The 19,018-nt window shown below is 39.8% G+C and overlaps 1 protein-coding gene across 1 annotated transcript; it reads right to left on the bottom strand.

Moving 5' to 3' along the window:
• Window positions 1-3,136: 3,136 nt before the first annotated feature.
• On the bottom strand, window positions 3,137-18,495 carry clcn7 (chloride channel 7). The gene is made up of 25 exons (XM_061847138.1): window positions 18,186-18,495; window positions 16,331-16,408; window positions 15,332-15,397; window positions 15,048-15,113; window positions 14,728-14,860; window positions 14,057-14,166; window positions 13,903-13,983; window positions 13,747-13,809; window positions 12,039-12,122; window positions 11,841-11,934; window positions 10,967-11,031; window positions 10,444-10,560; window positions 10,291-10,345; window positions 10,101-10,161; window positions 8,792-8,933; window positions 8,163-8,256; window positions 7,906-8,078; window positions 7,698-7,749; window positions 7,442-7,569; window positions 7,162-7,247; window positions 6,931-7,066; window positions 6,126-6,185; window positions 5,839-6,015; window positions 5,658-5,738; window positions 3,137-4,365 (listed from the first exon to the last, which is right to left on the bottom strand). The coding sequence occupies exons 1-25, from the start codon at window positions 18,297-18,299 to the stop codon at window positions 4,279-4,281; spliced, it is 2,403 nt and encodes an 800-aa protein (XP_061703122.1). The 5' UTR covers window positions 18,300-18,495; the 3' UTR covers window positions 3,137-4,278.
• Window positions 18,496-19,018: the final 523 nt, after the last annotated feature.

Below are 19,018 nucleotides of genomic sequence, written 5' to 3'. Positions count from 1 at the left end.
AAATAAGGCAAACTCAGCCCCAATAAATTCTTATACATACTATATTGTTTCTACTTGTAAAACAGCACAATACTATAGGCTCACCAGGCAGATTACAAAAACAGGAACAGGGCTGCAGTGGCTATAAAAAGTATACACACCCTGTTCAAACGCCAGGTTTTTGTGGTATAAAAGACCTTTGACCGAGATACATGAAAAAAAATATATATATATCCACCATTAATGATACCTACAATGTATAAAACTCAACTGATTCACCTTTTTCCAGTTTTAAGCAGGAAGGTCAAAATAAGTGAAATAAACTTGTATGTAATTGACTAAGACCATCCATCCATCTTCTTAGCTGCTAATCCTCACAAGGGTCACAGGCAGTGCTGGAGCCTATCCCTGCTGTCAATGGGCAGGAGGCAGGGTACACTTTGAACTGGTTGCTAGCCAATCACAGGGCACATAGAGACAAACAACAGACGCACTCACAATCACACCTATGGGCAATTTTGAGTGTCCGATTGAATGTTGCATGATTTTGGGATGTGGGAGGAAACCAGAGTGCCCAGAGAAAACCCACGCAGGCACGGTGAGAACATGAAAACTCCACACAGGTGGGACCGGGATCGAAACCTGACCTCACAACTGTGAGGCCAACGCTTTAGATTGACTAAGTCTTGATGTTTAAATTGCTGCCTTCTTGGCCAGGTCTCTGTTCCAAAAGAGATGATCTGTTGTAGTGGTCCTTTACCTGGCTAGTCAAAATTAAATAAATCTAAAAAAATAGATCTGTTGGCACAACAATGCACTCACTCTTTAAAGTGACACGTGACCCTGTCCAACTTTTAGGTGAATAAAAACAAAATACAGGTATGCCTTAGAGAAACATTATTTGCACTAGCCAGTAAAATAACTAAATAAAGAAGCCGTTTGATGACCTGACTTATTGGTAAAGTGTGTGTGTGTGTGTGTGTGTGTGTGAGAGTGAGAGGGAGCGTTTCAGGGTGTAGTCCACCTTTCACCCGAAGTCAGATGGGGTAGGCTTGAGCCCCTCACGACTAACTCGGATAAGTGGTGTTGAGAATGGATGGATGAATAGCAGCGTTTTTTTAAATGATTGTAAGAGCGTCAGATAAGTGCTGGCCACTCAGGTCTTCCAAATGCAATCCCTTGCTCAATTTTGGATGAGATTCACGAGTTCATACCTCAGACAATGACAAAGGTCCATATTCGGCCCAGACTGCATTCTTCCACCAAATTATTTTAAAATGCATCTTGCGGTATCAACGTGATCTTTATCACATTGCCTTACCCTGTAAAACGACAATAACAATGGTGAAACACCCTATTAGTGGTAGAAATACAACTGCATTGTGAGGTGCAAAGCAAACATAAACCTAGCTCTGGATCTGAAGACCACAGCAGATTCCGCCAATGAAAAACATTCCCCCCAAAACCTATGTGTGCCAAATCAATATCTTAAAAATAGTTCACGACAATGAAAATTGTGATAGAACAGCCTCTCTCCATCAATTGCCCTTTCAGTGGCAGCAGTGACTTTCTCTCCTGTCTGTTTTAAAGCAAGCAGACCATAAAACTATTATATTCCTATTACTTTATGGAAATATAAATCAGAGGCAGCAGTGGTCCCAGGTGGGGGGCCCCCCCATCTATAAAAATGTGTGCCTGAACTCAGGAGCCTGGATAGTGTCATAAAGAGTGTGTCAGTGTAAAGGGCCCTGGGGCTTACCAGTACATTATCAGAATTTTCTTCATCAAACAGGACAAAACGGTTAAAGTACCAGAACGGGGCGAAACTTGCCATTGCTCTTAACTCGAGAATAAAAATTTAACAGCTGACTAAAATAGACCATCGGATGTGAAAAATCTTACTGGGAATAAATGCAAACAGTGGATATTTCCATAGACCATTGGTTCTATAGGGCCAGGGTGGGGCCCACGTTTCTATTGTGGCAAATTTATCACACACACTTATTGAAATTAAGAACAATAAATATTTATTTCATTTAAAAATAACTGCTGAATATATTATACTTTTAATCGCTATTCGAAATGGGTATGCCTTACCGCCAAAAGCATATTGCTAACACTGATGTCCACTAGCCAGAGGGTGCGATACGCTGTTTACTGAGCAATCCTGTAGCTTTCGTCCAAGTCGGATTTCCTGTCGCCTAGCTAATATGTTTTATGTGGGAACTTGGTAAACCCCTGCACTATACCGAAATAATTTGAATACACAAATGTTTATACTATGGAGAATGTTGAGTTTCAGTTAATCTAACGTGAACGTTTTTGGAATCTGGGCAGAAAATGGAGGACTCAACATGTTAAGTATGCTAATGTATTTTGTTAGCGTTTACAAAATAATGCCCCCCCCCCAAAAAAAAAATTGAGGTACAAAGTAATTAGTTACCTCAACGGAGCACAGGTTTTTGTTGACAGAATTCATTCTCAAATAATTATTCATACGTCTAAAATATTTGACTGTATTAGTACTTTCATGAATATCCAAACATTTTTAGTGAGACGAACGTTTCTTTATTGTACCTGTTTCACTCAGGCGAATCTAAGGACACCCCCTGAACCCAGTCCTGGAGTGGACCCCAATTTATATCCCCATTGACAACACAGCATATAAAAGAAAATTACCTGTACGTGTATTGTTTTAGTTTTATCTTGCAATAAACATGGATATTGTTCTTGATGAAATTTGGATTTCTCAGTGATTCCTTTCAACCCAAGTCACATTGTGTAAACCATTCGGTTCTTTACCGACACCTAGTGGAGACGACGGATAGTGATTGAGAAACGTTCACAATTTACCACGCCTCAACATTGGACGCCACGCAAATAATGCTTCTTGGCGTTGATCCTTCTCCAAACTAAATAAAAGGTGTACTGACTTTGAGCTGCTGTGTCAATGTCATGTTGTACGACTGGCACTCGACCACTGACCATGTGAAAGTTGCAATGAAAATTGCATTGTGGTCATAAAGGGATACTTTGCAGGAAAGCTGTGAGGTTTAAGTGGCATGGGGGTGTGGGATGATGCACCAACAGCGGCCGGAATGGAGACGCAGAGGGATCAATTCATTCTGTTGTTCATAAGTATTATAAAACAAATCACTTACAATATATAATTTTATTACACAAAGCCTAATCCAGTAGTTATAAAATAAAACGTGGCCTTTATTTTGAATACAGAGAACTGTACAACTCAAAAGTCATAATCATAAAAATAAAGGAGCTAACAGTGATGACAGACAATGGAGGAACAATATTTACTAACGAGGGTAAATATTAAAAATGAAGATGGATATTTGCATTGTGCACAGTATCAATAGACAAGGATTGCTTAGGTAATAAACTAAGATAACATTCATTTTGGGCTTCCTGTGTCACAATTTTTCAGTAGTAGCCACAGTACAAACATCTGTTGGTGATAAAAAAAAAAAAAATTATAAATCAAACGTAAGGGTGATTTTTTTTTCTTCTCCCCCTCTCCTCCCCAAAGACAGAATTACATGGAAAACAGAAGGGCAAAAAGATTAAAGAAGGAGCGCATACCTGATCTCAAGCGAAGACTGCATCACAAACCAGGCAGAAAAGGGGCAAATAATCAATTAGCTACACTTTTCTTTAAAAACACATATTACATAGATTTGTTATTTTTCTCGCTTTTGCACAAAAGTAAAACAAGAAATAAATAACAGAATTCTTTCAGTGCAAACAACAGAACAGAGTGAATTGCGCAACAAAATGAAATGAACAACTATTGTATGTCCTTTCCGTACCATGTAACTTCAGAATTTCAACATCTAAAATGAATGTAGTGCACATAAGCATTGGAATAAATTACTCGACCTGTATTTAGTCTGCATCACGACCACTTTGTCATCATCCCTTCACTACAGATTTACCAAATGTGGAAATATTATGAAGAATTTACTTCAAGCAAAATCGTCTGTGTATGGTGAAAACAAACGTCAACTATATTGAACATGTTGGACCAAAACAGAAGATCCGACCAATCTAGTGCGAGGCTGAGCGTGACGACAACTCAAAGCATGTGCAGAGGGAGTTACTGTATTATTTTAACTCAGAGTTCAAGGAAGACACACGGGGCTCTTTGGTGATCAAGCCCCTGCTTGTTTGTAGATATATTTGGTTGTTGTGGTAATCTTCATTGACCATCACATTAGGCACTTGTCATGGTTGGGCTACGGGAATGCGTTATGGCACTATTCTTTGTGTTTGTGTGTGCGCGCACTATGTCTGAGCCAGTTGAAGCTCTTCGAGTCCATGTTTGCCCAGGTGGTATCTGGCTAAGTCTTTCCTGGTCACCAAGCCAACCACCTGCAGATGGCAAATGAACAAACATTCCGGTCAATCAGTAACCCAAATAAATATATATATATATATCCTGACACGGGCACTGTTACCAAGAGCGAAAATAAACACATTAGAGAATAAGAGGACATTCAGTGGCATTCAAACCTCCAAGGCCAAACAATCATGCGAGAGGGCACTAAATTCTTCTCTCCTGTGTAAAACTTTAGATGTTTGTAAAAATATTCCTTATAATCAGTAAATAAACCAGCAAACCAAATTGTAAATTTCAACAATTGTTGACAGGATAATGCTGTATTCTAGTCCTGTGGGTGGCAGTCAAGTGCAGTGCGTAGTGGTTGACAACTGCTAAATAACAAATTTATTGCTTTTTATGTTAATTGTGAATTGACATGTTTTATCCTTCACACTAGATGCTCGCATTGGTGTCAACACCATTGCAAACGACGTGTGACTGTATAAAAGCGCACACAGTTGTGGCAAGAGCCTGCTTCATTGTGTTCTGTGAAAAATGCAAAGAGATCAAAAAAAAAAAAAGTCAGGTCAGGTAATTTTTTTTCCCCCCCTTGCAATTTGGCTGGCAACCAGGCCAGGGTGTTCACGGCCTCTTATCCAAATTCAGCTGGGATAAACTCCAGCTCAGGGATAACGGTTACAGAAAATGGCTCCAAGGACGTTTTTACACCAGGCCACGAAACACTTTGATTGGATGAGTTTTTTTTTATTATTATTGTTAGCATACAAACCGCATCCGAACACACATGAAAACAGCCACTCACATTTGAAAAATGTACGGGTGTCGTCAGTCATGCCCACAGATATAATGTTACGCGTGTGGTCCACCAGTCATGCCCGCAGATATAAAGTTGCATGTGTGTGTTCTGTTTGGAACTATGAGTGTACCCCTTTAAGAGCGGAGGGGGGGGGGGTGTCAGGTAAACTCGGAAGTAGAAGTAGGCTGAGCAGCATAGACCGTGTACTTCCGTGTTTAAAAAAAAAAAAAAAAAAGTCAGGCTGTGGTTCACTGCGCTGGATCGGTTTTCATGTGCACTGAGAGTGTGCGAGAATTGCGCGGTGGCGTAGCTTAGAGGGAAAATTGGTCAAGACTACACAAAATAAGCAATGTCTTTCAATATCTATAGATTTCCACTTGTACCAAATTTTACGTGCATGATTTTTCGTGCTCGACTGTGCAGATTTGCGACTACGATGGTCCGCAGGCGCATACATTCCCATCAAATCCCAGTGACGGTGAAAATATAATAATAATAATATAAGGGAAAATTCTCTATGCTTACCCTGTTCTCATCATCCACCACAACCAGGTGCCTGAGACCAAGCGCTCTGACCAATTTAAAAACACGAGGAAGAGATGTTTCCTGCAAATAAAACCAACTCTCTAAATCCCACTGCATTAATTAACTCAGTGTAGCAGCAAACTAACACACATGCCACACAATATGCAGTTGTGTGTGTTACCTGTGGAACAGTGTAGGGTGTTGGGTTCATGAACTCGGAGAGATCCATCATACACTCTCGTTCATCCTGGGAGACGTGGATGCTCTGGATGGGGGGGAATCGGGGGTAGGCGTCCCTGAAGTCCTTCAGCTGAAGCCTTCTCTGGGTCAGCCGTGAGCGAGCCAGCTCCACAAACACCTGCGAAAAAAGAGCGGGAATTAGCAACAGTCAATTCTCCACAATGCTGATGCCTGTGAAAATATGTCCCGGTTAAGAAGCAAACCACCTGCCTGCCTCCTGCCACTGACCTTGTGCTTGAGGAGAACGATGAGCTGCGAGCGAAGGATGAGTCCGCAGAGCTTTGCTGGCTAAAAAGAGAGAAGTCAAAGAATTCATTTTGAGAGCCAGCAGCCACATTGGAAATACTGTCCTGGGATTATGTGTCACGAGTGACTAGTTGATGTTTTGCTCCATGCAAGGATTAGCAAGGGAATAGCAGCAACGTGCCCGTTTTAGTGGACCCTGGGAAGTCAAACACAACGTATTCCAGATGCTGTTCAACCTTTGATTTGTTCAAACGTTAATGTTATTTATAATAATAGTAACAGAATTTAACAAGTCCAGATGTTGAACTTTAGCCACCACATGACTTAAATACTGTAGTGGTATATGTTTAAACTAACATTTTAATATGACTATGACTATTATGTAAGTGCAAAATGGAGTTACCATACGTCTTCCAATCATGGCCAGAAGCATTTTGTTAATCAATTGGAGAGAGTAATGTTTAGTGGTATGGCATTTATTAGCCAGGATGCATTTGCACAAATACATTTTTAAAGTAATATTTAACCTTTTCCACAAAAACATGATTGAATGGTAATATTGCACATTTAATATGCATAGGAAAATATTTATATATCATATAAAAGTTTCATAATGACATGACTGGTACACTGTGATGATGCAGAATCATCATATTGAAGTGGCATCCATAAGTATGGCAGTCACTATTTAAGAAAAGCCATACACATACGCAATTGATAATCCTAATTTAAAAAAAAAAAATAAACACACTAACTCAAAGGGGGAACATATCAGAAGCTCCCATACCTCTTCACCGGAATCCCCTTCCATCACCACCACAGGGAAACCATTGTGATTGGTCGATGTGTTGCTAAGGATGTCAACAATGGTTCCAACCTTCTCAACCTTGTTTAAACAGGTGACAGGAGAACTCATGACTTCTCTAAAATAATTTGAAAAAAAGTCAGGTGAGATCATTTAGGACTGACGGTGTGAACTTAGCATCGTTTATTCGTCATTATAGTAACAGGAAGTTACCGAGCTGTTAGCCAGTGTGAAGTGGCAGGAGCCTCCCAGTGAAGGAAGGGAATGCTCTGCAGCTTAATGTGGATATCATAAAGGCCCTAAAGGGGAAAAAAAGCTGAATATTCCATCAACTGCGTTCCATAAACACACAATAGTAATTGTGCATTTTTGAGTCTCACAGTACAATTAACAGCATGTATACAAACAGACATCAAGCTAACTTTGAAACTGGAAAAAATGTAACTTACAAAAAAAAGCACAAGTGATGGTAAGGCACTAAGTCTTTGCATACCTCCACAAAGTAGTCTCCCACGATCTTGGCCGTCATCAATACTAGCATGATGGGAAGGCCGTATGTGACGTTTCCTGTTGCCTCCACCATGATGACGGTCAAACTGAGAGTCATCCTCACAATGCCACCTGCACAACACAACGCTACCTGGTCAAGTGAAGACACTTTTGCATTCAACATTAAGACAACAATTGCAGATCAAGTGGAACTTGTGCGTGCTTGCTACTCTCGCTCATTAAAAGTTACATTTCCTCACCTAACTGAGCTGCAGCTCCAATCAAGGCATATTTACCAGGATCAGCCCAGATCTAAACAAACACATTAGTATTATAAAGAGAGTACTGTTTTCTGTAACCACAAAGAATTTTAATTTGGAAAAAAAAAGTATGGATTAATTTGTAGTTATCTGATTTAATATTATTGGTCACTGCGGAAAAAGAGGTCCTTTGTAGACGTGCACATACCGATCCAGAGGCTGAAATGGCAGACAGCAGAATTCCGCACAGTCTTCCCCAAGCTGCCCCGATAAGCAGAGATGGAATGAAAACTCCGGCAGACACAGTGAGGCCGTACGTCCAACAGGCCAGGAAGAAGTATGTGAGCGTGAACAAGCCTAGCGTCAGCGGGTTGTAGGACCCTTTAATTGAGAGAGAAGAATATTCAAAACTTTCTTTTGTCACATATTAGTGAAGCCTTAGTAACAGCCATCACAACTATTTACCTGGCTGGTTGTGGAAAAGGCTACGGACACTTCTCTCTGGAGTGTTAAAGAAGGCTGTTGCCATGGCGTTATATTCCCCATCTGCACAAAAGAGCTGCAGGGAATATGAGAAGACAAAAACGACAACAGCTTTTTTTTTGTCCTCTGTTTGAGCTTCATCCCCCATTAAAACACACAGTTGCTTTGTTATTTGACCGCACGAATTGCAACTCCATACTGGTTAGTTGAGAGCTTTGTTGCACGGTTAGTAATGAAATTTCTTTGATGTTAACATTGGATAAGAAATAAATCTAAAGGATACAAACAGTTAAGTAAATAGCGTGGTTACTTCTCTAAGGCTTATGATGACTTAGAGAGTGAAAGACAAAAAGACTAAAATGATGAGAAAATCTGATTGAAGCAAACAAGATGCATATTCAATGTCTTAACATGCAGAGGAAATTAATAAAATCCTGAAAATTACAAATGTGTAAAAAAAAAAAAAGACGTTACATTAGATGTCTGATTTCGTAATCATCTTGTGAATCTGATTCTGCATGTGTCATTTTATTTTTGTGGCAAAAACACTTTTTGGGGATTTTAGAACAATCAGTGATGGAATGTCGAAATGTCTGCGTGTGCGCATTCACCTGCAAAGGGTACTCCTCCGTGTGCTCAGGGCCGAGAGGCTGGCAATCGTTGGAGAAGTAAATCATCGTGAATGACACTGTCGCGGTCACCGCAGCGACCAACATAGCCTCCATCACTTGCAGACAAGGCCGATGGACGTACCTGATGCGCATACACACGCGCACAGAAGATCATGCTGTGGTTTTTATACACAAATGTATTTATTGATGCTTGTCTGTTAGCATTGATGAATTCTTAGATCATTCTTTTATTGCGTCTTATAACTGGGACAACTCAATTGACAAAAAATATTTTTTCACTTTTTCAGTCTTTTTTATTTTAATAGAGGCAAGTTTATTGACAGATTTAGAAAGAGATCGATTGTGACAAATTTATTCTAAATGGCAACATGCCAGTTATATGAGTGTGCACACTTTTGGAATCCCATTATCTATTGTTGTTTATTTTTATTCTCTTTTCAATAAGGTACTAATGGTCAAGGCACAATCATGGTGGAAAAACGTTTGAAATGTCTTATCTTGGTCTCATTTTTATAAACAAAAAAACCTGGCATTTGAACAAGGGTGTACAGGTTTTTTATAACCATTGAACATAATGAGCGGTTATGATTGTTCTTCCCAGGAATTACCATACCTAAATACCACACCTTGTTTGCAATTAAAGATAAATACACAGTGCCCTGGGTTTCACCAGTTTTGCTCCAATGGCTGCAGCGTAACCCAAATTTGTACACCAGTCTATCAATAATCTATGATAACATGCGTGATACTGTATTCTTACAAGGCTGCCCAAACTACAGTAGCTCAATGCGCTCTATCCGTAATATCATATATGTCAGGACTGTCATACAATGAAGAACCCAGAATTAATTAACTTTTATGTGAAAAATTTATTTTTATGTGTGTTAGGTTTGTTCTCTGTTGTGTTTCAAAATACCTCCTTAAATTGTCTTTTGTAATTGATGAGAATTATATTTAAGATCACCATAGATAGCGTAGGGTTACATGGACAAAATAGTACCGTAATGTACCTTTACATATCTTATATTTGCTGCCAAGTCAACAGCACAGCACAAGAAGTGTTTTTCCAGAACTCCTTTCCCATCCAGAATGAGCTTTTCTGTTCTTAGACTGCAACTACTATTTTACACTTAAAGGTACAAGATTCCAAATGATGTATGTGTGAACAACAAAAACTGCTCTGCACAGGGACATATTTTTTATTACTCCTGTCAAGACACAAAACAATAATACATGCGTCATCTGCCATTTTGGTGTTGCCTAATGCAATATCATTTATATTTCTCACCTTATCCTGAAGATGGTCAGCCAGTAGTTGAGAACGTTGAACAGCGCTCCCAGAAGCCCACCTGCATGGGAAAACGTCACAATGAAATACTTTACAAACTTGAGACTTCACACATGAAAAGGTTAAGAGGAGTGTTACACACCAAAGTACAAAAAAAGATTGTTGCAAAGCAGGAATACAACATTTTTACCTATAGCACCCATAGCGATGAACAATGGAATTTCATAGAGGTAGTAGGCCACACTCTGAGAAAATAACAAAATCATATTATTTACTCTAATGCAACAACATAAAGCTGAAAAAAAACATATAAAATTTAGATTTTTGACATTTAGGTGCTTACATCATTCTCAAATCGTCCAAAGTTGATAAGACCGGGATTGGAAAGATCACCTGGGTTGTTGTGATAGATACTGAGGAAGAAGTTCAGGGTGAAGGTGGAGATCATGGAGGCAAAGAACTGCAGATGAAAAGGGAAGATGTCACAAAAATGAAGATAAACAGAACAGGATATATTTGCTAAGTGCAGACGCTGTTCTAATCTACCCATGAAGACTTACAGTGCTGTGAAAAAGTATGGTAAATTCACTTGGATTACATTTGTCTGATAGTTCCATTTCTTTGATGATCTTGAACATTAAAGTCTGGAAACTAAACAAAAACGGAAAATTTGAGAAGGGGGTCGGGCTATACTTTTTTAACGGCACTGTATATCCAGCTTTATTTGCGGAAAAATATTTGTGAGAATGCTAACTGATTGTTTTAGAGATGACTGCCAAGTGTGAGCATTTGAAATATGTTGGTATTTTTTACTTTGTTCATACTTCACTGCACTATTGGGAAATCTTGATCTTTGTGTGACTTACTATCCTCCATGTGAGCATCTGGTTCCAGAAAGAAGCTCCTTCTTCAAGAGAGAAGAGAACCCCACCTGGCGACCCAAGAAAGAAAATCTCATTGATTTTGTCAAATCATTTCCACCCACTGCTAAAGTGTGGTTGTGAAGCATTTTGGTTACTTAAAGGGGAACTCCACTAATTGAGAATAACAATGTATCAGATAGGGCATGTCATTGGTGCTTTAACTTTAAAATAAAGATTTTCATCAGATATCATTTAAGGTTGTTTATATCGGCAATTTTCAAAGTTCCTGGTTTCTGAGATTTTAGGAGTCAGATGAGCGGATGTGATGTGTCATGTGCTTGGTTACGCTCCTACACAGTTATTGTGAGCGCTGATTTCACGGATTTATCCTCATCTGATGAAGAAATATAAGTACTGGAGTACGGGAAGACGGAGGAATATGTCCATACAGATTTCAACCTGTGGCTGTAAATAATGTTGAATATTCAGATGGGTCTTCGGACGGGAATGACATGGAGTCTGAGTACTCGGAGGCCTACGCACGGGACATAAGTCCGTAAACCAAGGCCCCCGGAACTCCAGGCCGGCAGCCGCGGATGGTTGTCCGGACGGGAATGACGCGGAGTCTGACGGGCGAGGTCCCTGCAGCAGGCTGCAAGCTGAGCTTCGGCGACCGGGCAGGTCGTTAGCCGAGCTTCGGCGGCCGGGGAAGCCGTCAGCTGAGCTTTGGCAGTGGAGCTCACTCGTCAGACTCTTTGTCATTACCATTGTGACTCTACTGATTCTCACTAGATGGCTCAGAGAGCTAATATTTATTAATATTGAGATGGCTCCTTTTTAATATGAACCACGCCCATTTCGGTTAGCTTGATTTTACCAACTGGTGCTCCAAAAGCAGCCGAGACTCCAGCAGCAGCTCCGGCAGAAACAAAGTCTCGTTTTTCTGTATCTCTGCGGAAGTATTCAAATATCTGCAATCACACATGAAAATATTTCCAACACACACTCAAATTAAAACATAAGTTGTGGCATGGCGTAAAAACAAAAACATACGCTTTCATGCCCACACACTCACCTTGAAGTCTTTTTTTAAAGAGGTGCTTCGGCCCTGGGAGACTCCTGCAGCTACAACTGCACCAGAGTGGATCATTGGCCCTTCCTAAAGGATTGTGGGTAAAAGTGACAGGCCATCACTATACAGTTGACGGTATACATATTAAACACAAATAAGGTACTACGAAGGAAGTGTGTACCAACTCTAAGTGAGCCAATGCATTTTTTTAATGTTTGGCCCCCCCAAGACTAAAAACATAACTGTGGTTTATCATACCAGATTCAATTTCTCTAGCCACACCCACCCCTGATACTTCCAAACCTGCTCTCAATCAAATGACTTAAATAGAACTTGTCTGGCTGACAAAGGAAGTAGTCCAAAAGATCCTCAAAAGCTAGACGCAATGCCAAGATCTAAAAAAAAATTGGGATTAAACGAGGAAAGAAATTGAAATCAATGTGAAAAAGGATATAAAGCCAATTTTAGAGCATTGGGATACCGGCTAACTGGAGTGATACTTTTGAAGAAAATATATCTTGGAAAATTTGTCATCAAGACAGGCCTAGAAAATAGCATTACAGTAATACATTCATTTAAAACAACCTTAGTAACAATGATGTGTCAGAGGAAGAAAGAGGAGACCATCTCAAGATGTTAAATTGTTCATTAATTTTAAGAGACTATCCATCCATCCATTTTCTTTGCCACTTATCCTCACGAGGGTCGCAGGGAATGCTGGAGCCTAACCCAGCTGTCAACGGGTAGGAGGCGGGGTACACCGTGAAGTGGTCGCCAGCCAATCGCAGGCCATATAGAGACAAACAGTCGCACTCACAATAACATAAAATAAGGGAAACTCAGCCCCAATAAATTCTTATACATACTATATTGTAAAACAGCACAATACTATAGGCTCACCAGGCAGATTACAAAAACAGGAACAGGGCCGCAGTCGCTATAAAAAGTATACACACCCAGTTCAAATGCCAGGTTTTTGTGGTATAAAAGACCTTTGACTGAGATACATGAAAAATAAATAAATAAATAAATAAATAAAAAATTATATATATATATATATATATATATATATATATATATCTCCACCATTAATGATACCTACAATGTATAAAAGTCAACTGATTCACCTTTTTCCAGTTTTAAGCAGGAAGGTCAAAATAAGTGAAATAAACTTGTATGTAATTGACTAAGACCATCCATCCATCTTCTTAGCTGCTAATCCTCACAAGGGTCACAGGCAGTGCTGGAGCCTATCCCTGCTGTCAATGGGCAGGAGGCAGGGTACACTTTGAACTGGTTGCAATCAATCACAGGGCACATAGAGACAAACAACAGACGCACTCACAATCACACCTATGGGCAATTTCGAGTGTCCAATTAATGTTGCATGTTTTTGGGGTGTTGGAGGAAACCGGAGTGCCTGGAGAAAACCCACACAGGCACGGGGACAACATGCAAACTCCACACAGGTGGGACCGGGATCGAACCCGGGTCCTCAGAACTGCCAATGCTTTACCAGCTGCCGCCTTTTTAGGGGCTAGAGTGACTAAAATCTTTATTAACAACATGCATAAATGTTTTGATGTTACATTCACAAACGGTAATTGACCTTTTCGGGTGAGTTCTGTGGAGTGTTAATGACTATGATGTCTCGTTCATGTGACAAACATTTACATTTTCACATGGTTTCCTACTTCTGAAGGTTTCTTACCTTTCCAACAGCAAGTCCACCCACTACTGAGCAAATGACACCACACACTTTCACCACCAGAGTCTGACAAAGAAAACACAACAAATTACATAAAATGTTTGCTTGTCTTTTAGCTTTCTTTTTTAAAACGGTTCTCAAAACTGCTCGTGTGTGTACCTTGAGTCGAACCACTCGAGGGACCTTGACTCCGTTTAGGTAACATTTTATTTGTGGAATACCACTTCCAGCTGCTATAGGCTTCATATAGTGAATAGAAGAATGTGATTAGATGAGTTATCATTTCATCTCTTATTTTTAATCCCACGCTTACCTCAAAAAATGCAACTATGATTGCTCCCACCATGACAAAGACGGAGTTTAGGACTGCCCAAAGGATGAGAGAGAGAGACAGCCCGCCCACTTCTGTAAATCTATCAATATCTGTAAAGGTCAACGGTCAAGGAATGATGTGCTTGAACTTGAGCTGAGAACTCAATGCCTATCAAAATGAGTAGTAACCAGTCACTCACATTTGAAAAATGTAAGGGTGTGGTCAGTTATGTCCACAGAAATAAAGTTACAGGTGTGGTCCACCAGTCATGCACGCAGATATAAAGTTACGGATGTGTGTCCTGTTTGTAATTATGAGTGTACCCCTTTAAGAGCGTAGGGGGGCGGTGTCACTTAAAGAAGTAGAAACGGGGGAACGTCAGGCTGTGGTTCAATGTCCTGGATCGGTTTTCATGTACGCTGAGAGTGTGCGACAAGTGCGCAATGTCGCAGATTAGAGGAAACATTGGTCAAGACTACACAAAATAAGCAATATCTTTCAATATCTATGTATTTCTACTCATAACAAATTTTACACACGTGATTTTTCGTGCTTGACTGTGCAGATTTGCAAGTGCGATGGCGCGCCCGTCAAATCACAGTGACTGAGTAACCATCAAATCTTAACCACTGAATTGATCAAAATGTATCTTTTACAAAGTATTAGGATACTTTCTTTAACAACTTGGTATTTGATTCCAGCCAGCTGCTCTACGACGATGTCAATAAAACAGGCAATGAGGCCTGTCAAAAACCCGATCAGACCGCAGACCACCCAGCGGCTGATCTCCAAACACCGAAAACCCTTGAACGAGACGAGAAAATTAGGGTAGATTCACACATCATGAGCTACGTCACCAAAAATAAGGAGACAAATGCACAAATGTTTGAAAAAATGTCTAATTCAGCAACTGGTGTATCAAAATTTAATTGATTGTGCGCGTGTGCCTAATGAAGTGACATCATTCTAAGAGGGGTTCCAACCCACTCACCAAGTAACTCATACGCCTTTCCTCCTCCAGAAAGAGCTGGTTCTCTATGTTATCGTAGTCAAGACTCTAAAAACACGAATAAATGTCAATAAACTATTATACAAGTGAAAACAAATGAATAGACTACAATTTTGTCTTATTCCTATACCATGTCATGAAATGAAGTCACACAAAAATTACTTTAATCCTACTAAATGGTGATTACATCAAAAAGTCAATTTTGCAAAAATCCTGATGACTTCTGCAAGAATTCTTAAAAAAAACAAAAAAAAAAAACACCTTACCTCATATTTGAGTGATAGCAGCTTCTCATTGTGAGGGATTTCTTTGGGACGCTCCCGATAGGACCCCTACAAGGGACAGGGGAGAATTAATTATCTTTCGGTGATGTCCCCCTTTAGGTTCATTATTCATGTACTATCTGGGGATTTCTTTGATATGCTGTAATGTATTTTGCGGTTAAGATTAAAAATATATTATAAAAAGACATTTATAAAAATTCAACTACTGAGCCCATCAGGGGGCCAAAATAGTCACCTGGTAATCTTTGCATTGATTAAATCAATGAAAAACATACAAATTTAAGGTAGAAAAATGTGAATTTTGACAAAAGCAGTAGACAGGAGTCTCACAAATTTGTGACTGAGAAACATGAAGCTAAGAATCTCATGCATCTATTATCTTCACTCTTTGAAGTATACGACTGATGTTCTACTCCACTAAATGATCAAGTCACGCCTCAGGACAGTCATGTGACCCTCAAATGCAACTCGCTGTATCAGGCGCTCATATCCATGTATTTTTAAATTATATTCCTCCATTTCTGCATTACAATAAACAAGGTATCTGCTGGTTTAAGAAAGCCCAATTTATGGCCACTTTGATCAAATTCAAGCCATTCACAAAATATCCCCACATTACAAACCATTTTTGCCCACAACATACCGTTCAACTCCTCATTATTCCATGCAACAAAAAAAAAACATTTATCAATCAATATTTGATTTTGTTTCAAAAGATAATTGACACTTTAATTTTCTGTCTATGTAGAAAAAAATATATAGATTGTGTCCTCAATGTACTGGGATAAAAGTACTTAAGTCATAAAAATTGACTACCTTACTCATATGATCACATTTTCAAATACATTTTAGGCGCACACTTGAAAACCCCCTTACCAGATTTAAATGTTCTCAACACACGATCAAAAAGATTTCATGTTACTTGAGACCAATAAAAGAGTGAGAGAGAGATGCTACAGGATAGACCAAGTGACATTTTACCTCATCTGATGTGATCTCTTCTTCCAAATCCACATTGCTGAGTCTTCCTATTTGAAAAACAGTGCCTCTTCCAGACAGCTACACAGCAAAGACATCAGAAATAAATAGTAAATGGACTACTCTTTTACAGCACTTTATCTAAGAAATACATCTATGCATGAATGGGTTACAAACACACACACACACACACACACACACACACACACATCTCAGGGCATCTCAAAACATCACGATAATAATACAATACATGCCTTTTCTTCTGTAGTTTGCTATTTGATTGCATATTTTAAGCAATGATGGTCGTATTCAAGTTGAGCCTCACTGACAGACGTACGAATTTGAACGGAAAAACGCTGAAATAGTTGAGTTCAGTGTGGTTCCACCTTTAGTGAGGTCAACGCGTGACATGAATAGCTCTGGTCGAAGTACGTCTCATTTTCCAGTGTTGAGACGTAAGAGGAACCGATGACTACAATGGAGCAGATCAGCAATGACAATGAATTAAATGCCGACAATTATGCACCATTTAATTTTATCATTAATTGAGCTGAGTAATCATCTCAATGCCTCTTACTCTCACTCTTATGTTGATAGAAAAACTGACATATCAAGACCATCTGCAACACTTTGGAAAGATTTTAACAGTATTATACTGCTCATTTACAATAAAGGATCAACCCAAGCAGACATGATAACCACTAGAAACCATAAAAATTCTTTCACCAAAAACATTTTAAGAAAATTTATTTTCCAGATTTTTGTCAATAGAAAACCCTTTCCGAATTAAAGAATATATCCAACCATCCATTTTCTTAGCCGCTTATCCTCACAAGGGTCAAAAGAATATATCCAACCATCCATTTTCTTAGCCGCTTATCCTCACAAGGGTCATGGGGAGTGCCGGAGCCAATCCCACCTGTCAACGGGCAGGAGGCAGGGTACACCCTGAACTGGTTGCCAGCCAATCGCAGGGCACATTGAGACAAATACCCACCTCACAATCACACCTTGGGGCAATTTAGAGTGTCCAATTAATATTGCAAGTTTTTGGGATGCGGGATGAAACTGGAGTGCCCAGAAAAAAACCCACGCAGGCACAGGGGAGAACATGCAAACTCCACACAGGCGGGTCCGGGATTGAACCCAGGACCTCAGAAGTGTGAGGCCAACGCTTCACCAGCTGATTCACCGTGCCGCCGTAAAGAATATAAACACAGATTTTTTTTTTTTATCATGAAAGCAATTACATTTTAAAGTTTTACACAAGATTAACAGACACCAAAATATTTACAGATGGCATTGGAGTGTGCAATTTAATGTTGCATCATTTAATGATAAACAAATTTGGGTATTAATTGTGGTTACAGTAATCTATAAAAGCGCTCATTTTTTGGAATGGTGAAAAAAATCCTATACTGTATATGTAACAGGTGAATAAAAATCCAAATTTGGTCCGGATTTATTTTTGTTTTCGTGGGTCACAGATAATGATGCCACGGCCTGGATCTGGACCCCGGGCCAGGAGATTGACCCCGGTGGACTACGCAGTCAAAAACATTTTCTCATTTGAACAACTCTGAAGATAAACGAGGCTAAAAGAACAATTCAAAGTATAATCAGTGTTAAAAAAAAAAATCCTCTTCTGACATCGGTGTCACGCTATCGTTTTGGAATTCATAAAGCTTAATAGACAGCCCCATCCAACGATGTATAATTCGGTTTGGGTACCACGCTTACGGCGTTGAAGGCACACAAAACGCTGACAAAATTGTCCAGATACGTTGCGGAATCACATCATGTGTGTCCGCAAATCCTGTCAGCTGTTAGCTTAGCATGCGAGCTGTTGTGTACGAACCTCTCTGGAGTGTTGACGCTTGTCGGAACCGTTGAGCAGCGGCGTCTCTTCGCCAGCGGCACCGGACTCGTCAGCTCGGCTCGACCACGACACTTTCTTTGTAATGTTCGCCATGGCGGCTCCCCCGGTACCTCCGACGGTTGTTGCGCTACTTCATGAATCGCAATAAACGGCAAACGAGAGCCATTTTCCTCTTTAGTTCCCCATGACCATCATTCCTGTAACTCGTGAGTCGTGACGCTTTACTAAGGGTCGCGTGCCGGACCAAAAATGTCCATTACTCGCAGTGGATGAGGGATCTTGTAGTTCACTAAAATGAGGAAAAACAAGTCCGTCAGTCACCTTTTTTTAAAAATTATTTTACATACCTGTGACATTTTCCCAAAGGAAATGAAGTTAAGTGAATCAATCTGCTACACCCCGAAAAAAATGAAATTATTTTGTATTTTTAAAATATTAAAATACTATTGTATACATTCTGAAACCGATAATAAGGAAATCTACACATATCACAAAATGCAATTACAGTATTTTGTATGTACTGTAGCAGGAACGCGCAAACATACACCCCAAGTGGTGCTCAAACACTTCCCCTTTTGTGATTTAGTTGCAGCAACCCTAAACTGAAGGATGGTGACTCCAAGGCCACCCTCGACCAAAGGGTGTCCACCCCCCACGTGTCGGTAATACTGTAATCGGGAAAATACACTCTGGTTGAAGTTTGAGTATCCTAGTCTTTAAAGATTATTATTATTATATATATTTTTTTTACAATTCCTCTCAACATCCAGCTGCAGAGGCCCCGTAGCTCAGTGGTTAGAGCACTGGTTTGG

This window comes from Syngnathoides biaculeatus, chromosome 16, assembly GCF_019802595.1.
Source record: "Syngnathoides biaculeatus isolate LvHL_M chromosome 16, ASM1980259v1, whole genome shotgun sequence".
NCBI classification, from domain to species: Eukaryota; Metazoa; Chordata; class Actinopteri; order Syngnathiformes; family Syngnathidae; genus Syngnathoides; species Syngnathoides biaculeatus.
The sequence above is the reverse complement of the archived record's forward strand: the minus strand, read 5'-3'. Positions and strand labels throughout refer to the sequence as shown.

Coding starts and splice junctions, on each gene's coding strand:
- clcn7 (XM_061847138.1), bottom strand. CDS start 18,299: ATGGCGAACATTACAAAGAAAGTGTCGTGGTCGAGCCGAGCTGACGAG. Junction 15,398..16,330: donor AAGAGATCACATCAGATGAG/GTAAAATGTCAC, acceptor TGTCCCTTGTAG/GGGTCCTATCGGGAGCGTCC. Junction 11,032..11,840: donor TGCTTTTGGAGCACCAGTTG/GTAAAATCAAGC, acceptor TTGGGTCGCCAG/GTGGGGTTCTCTTCTCTCTT.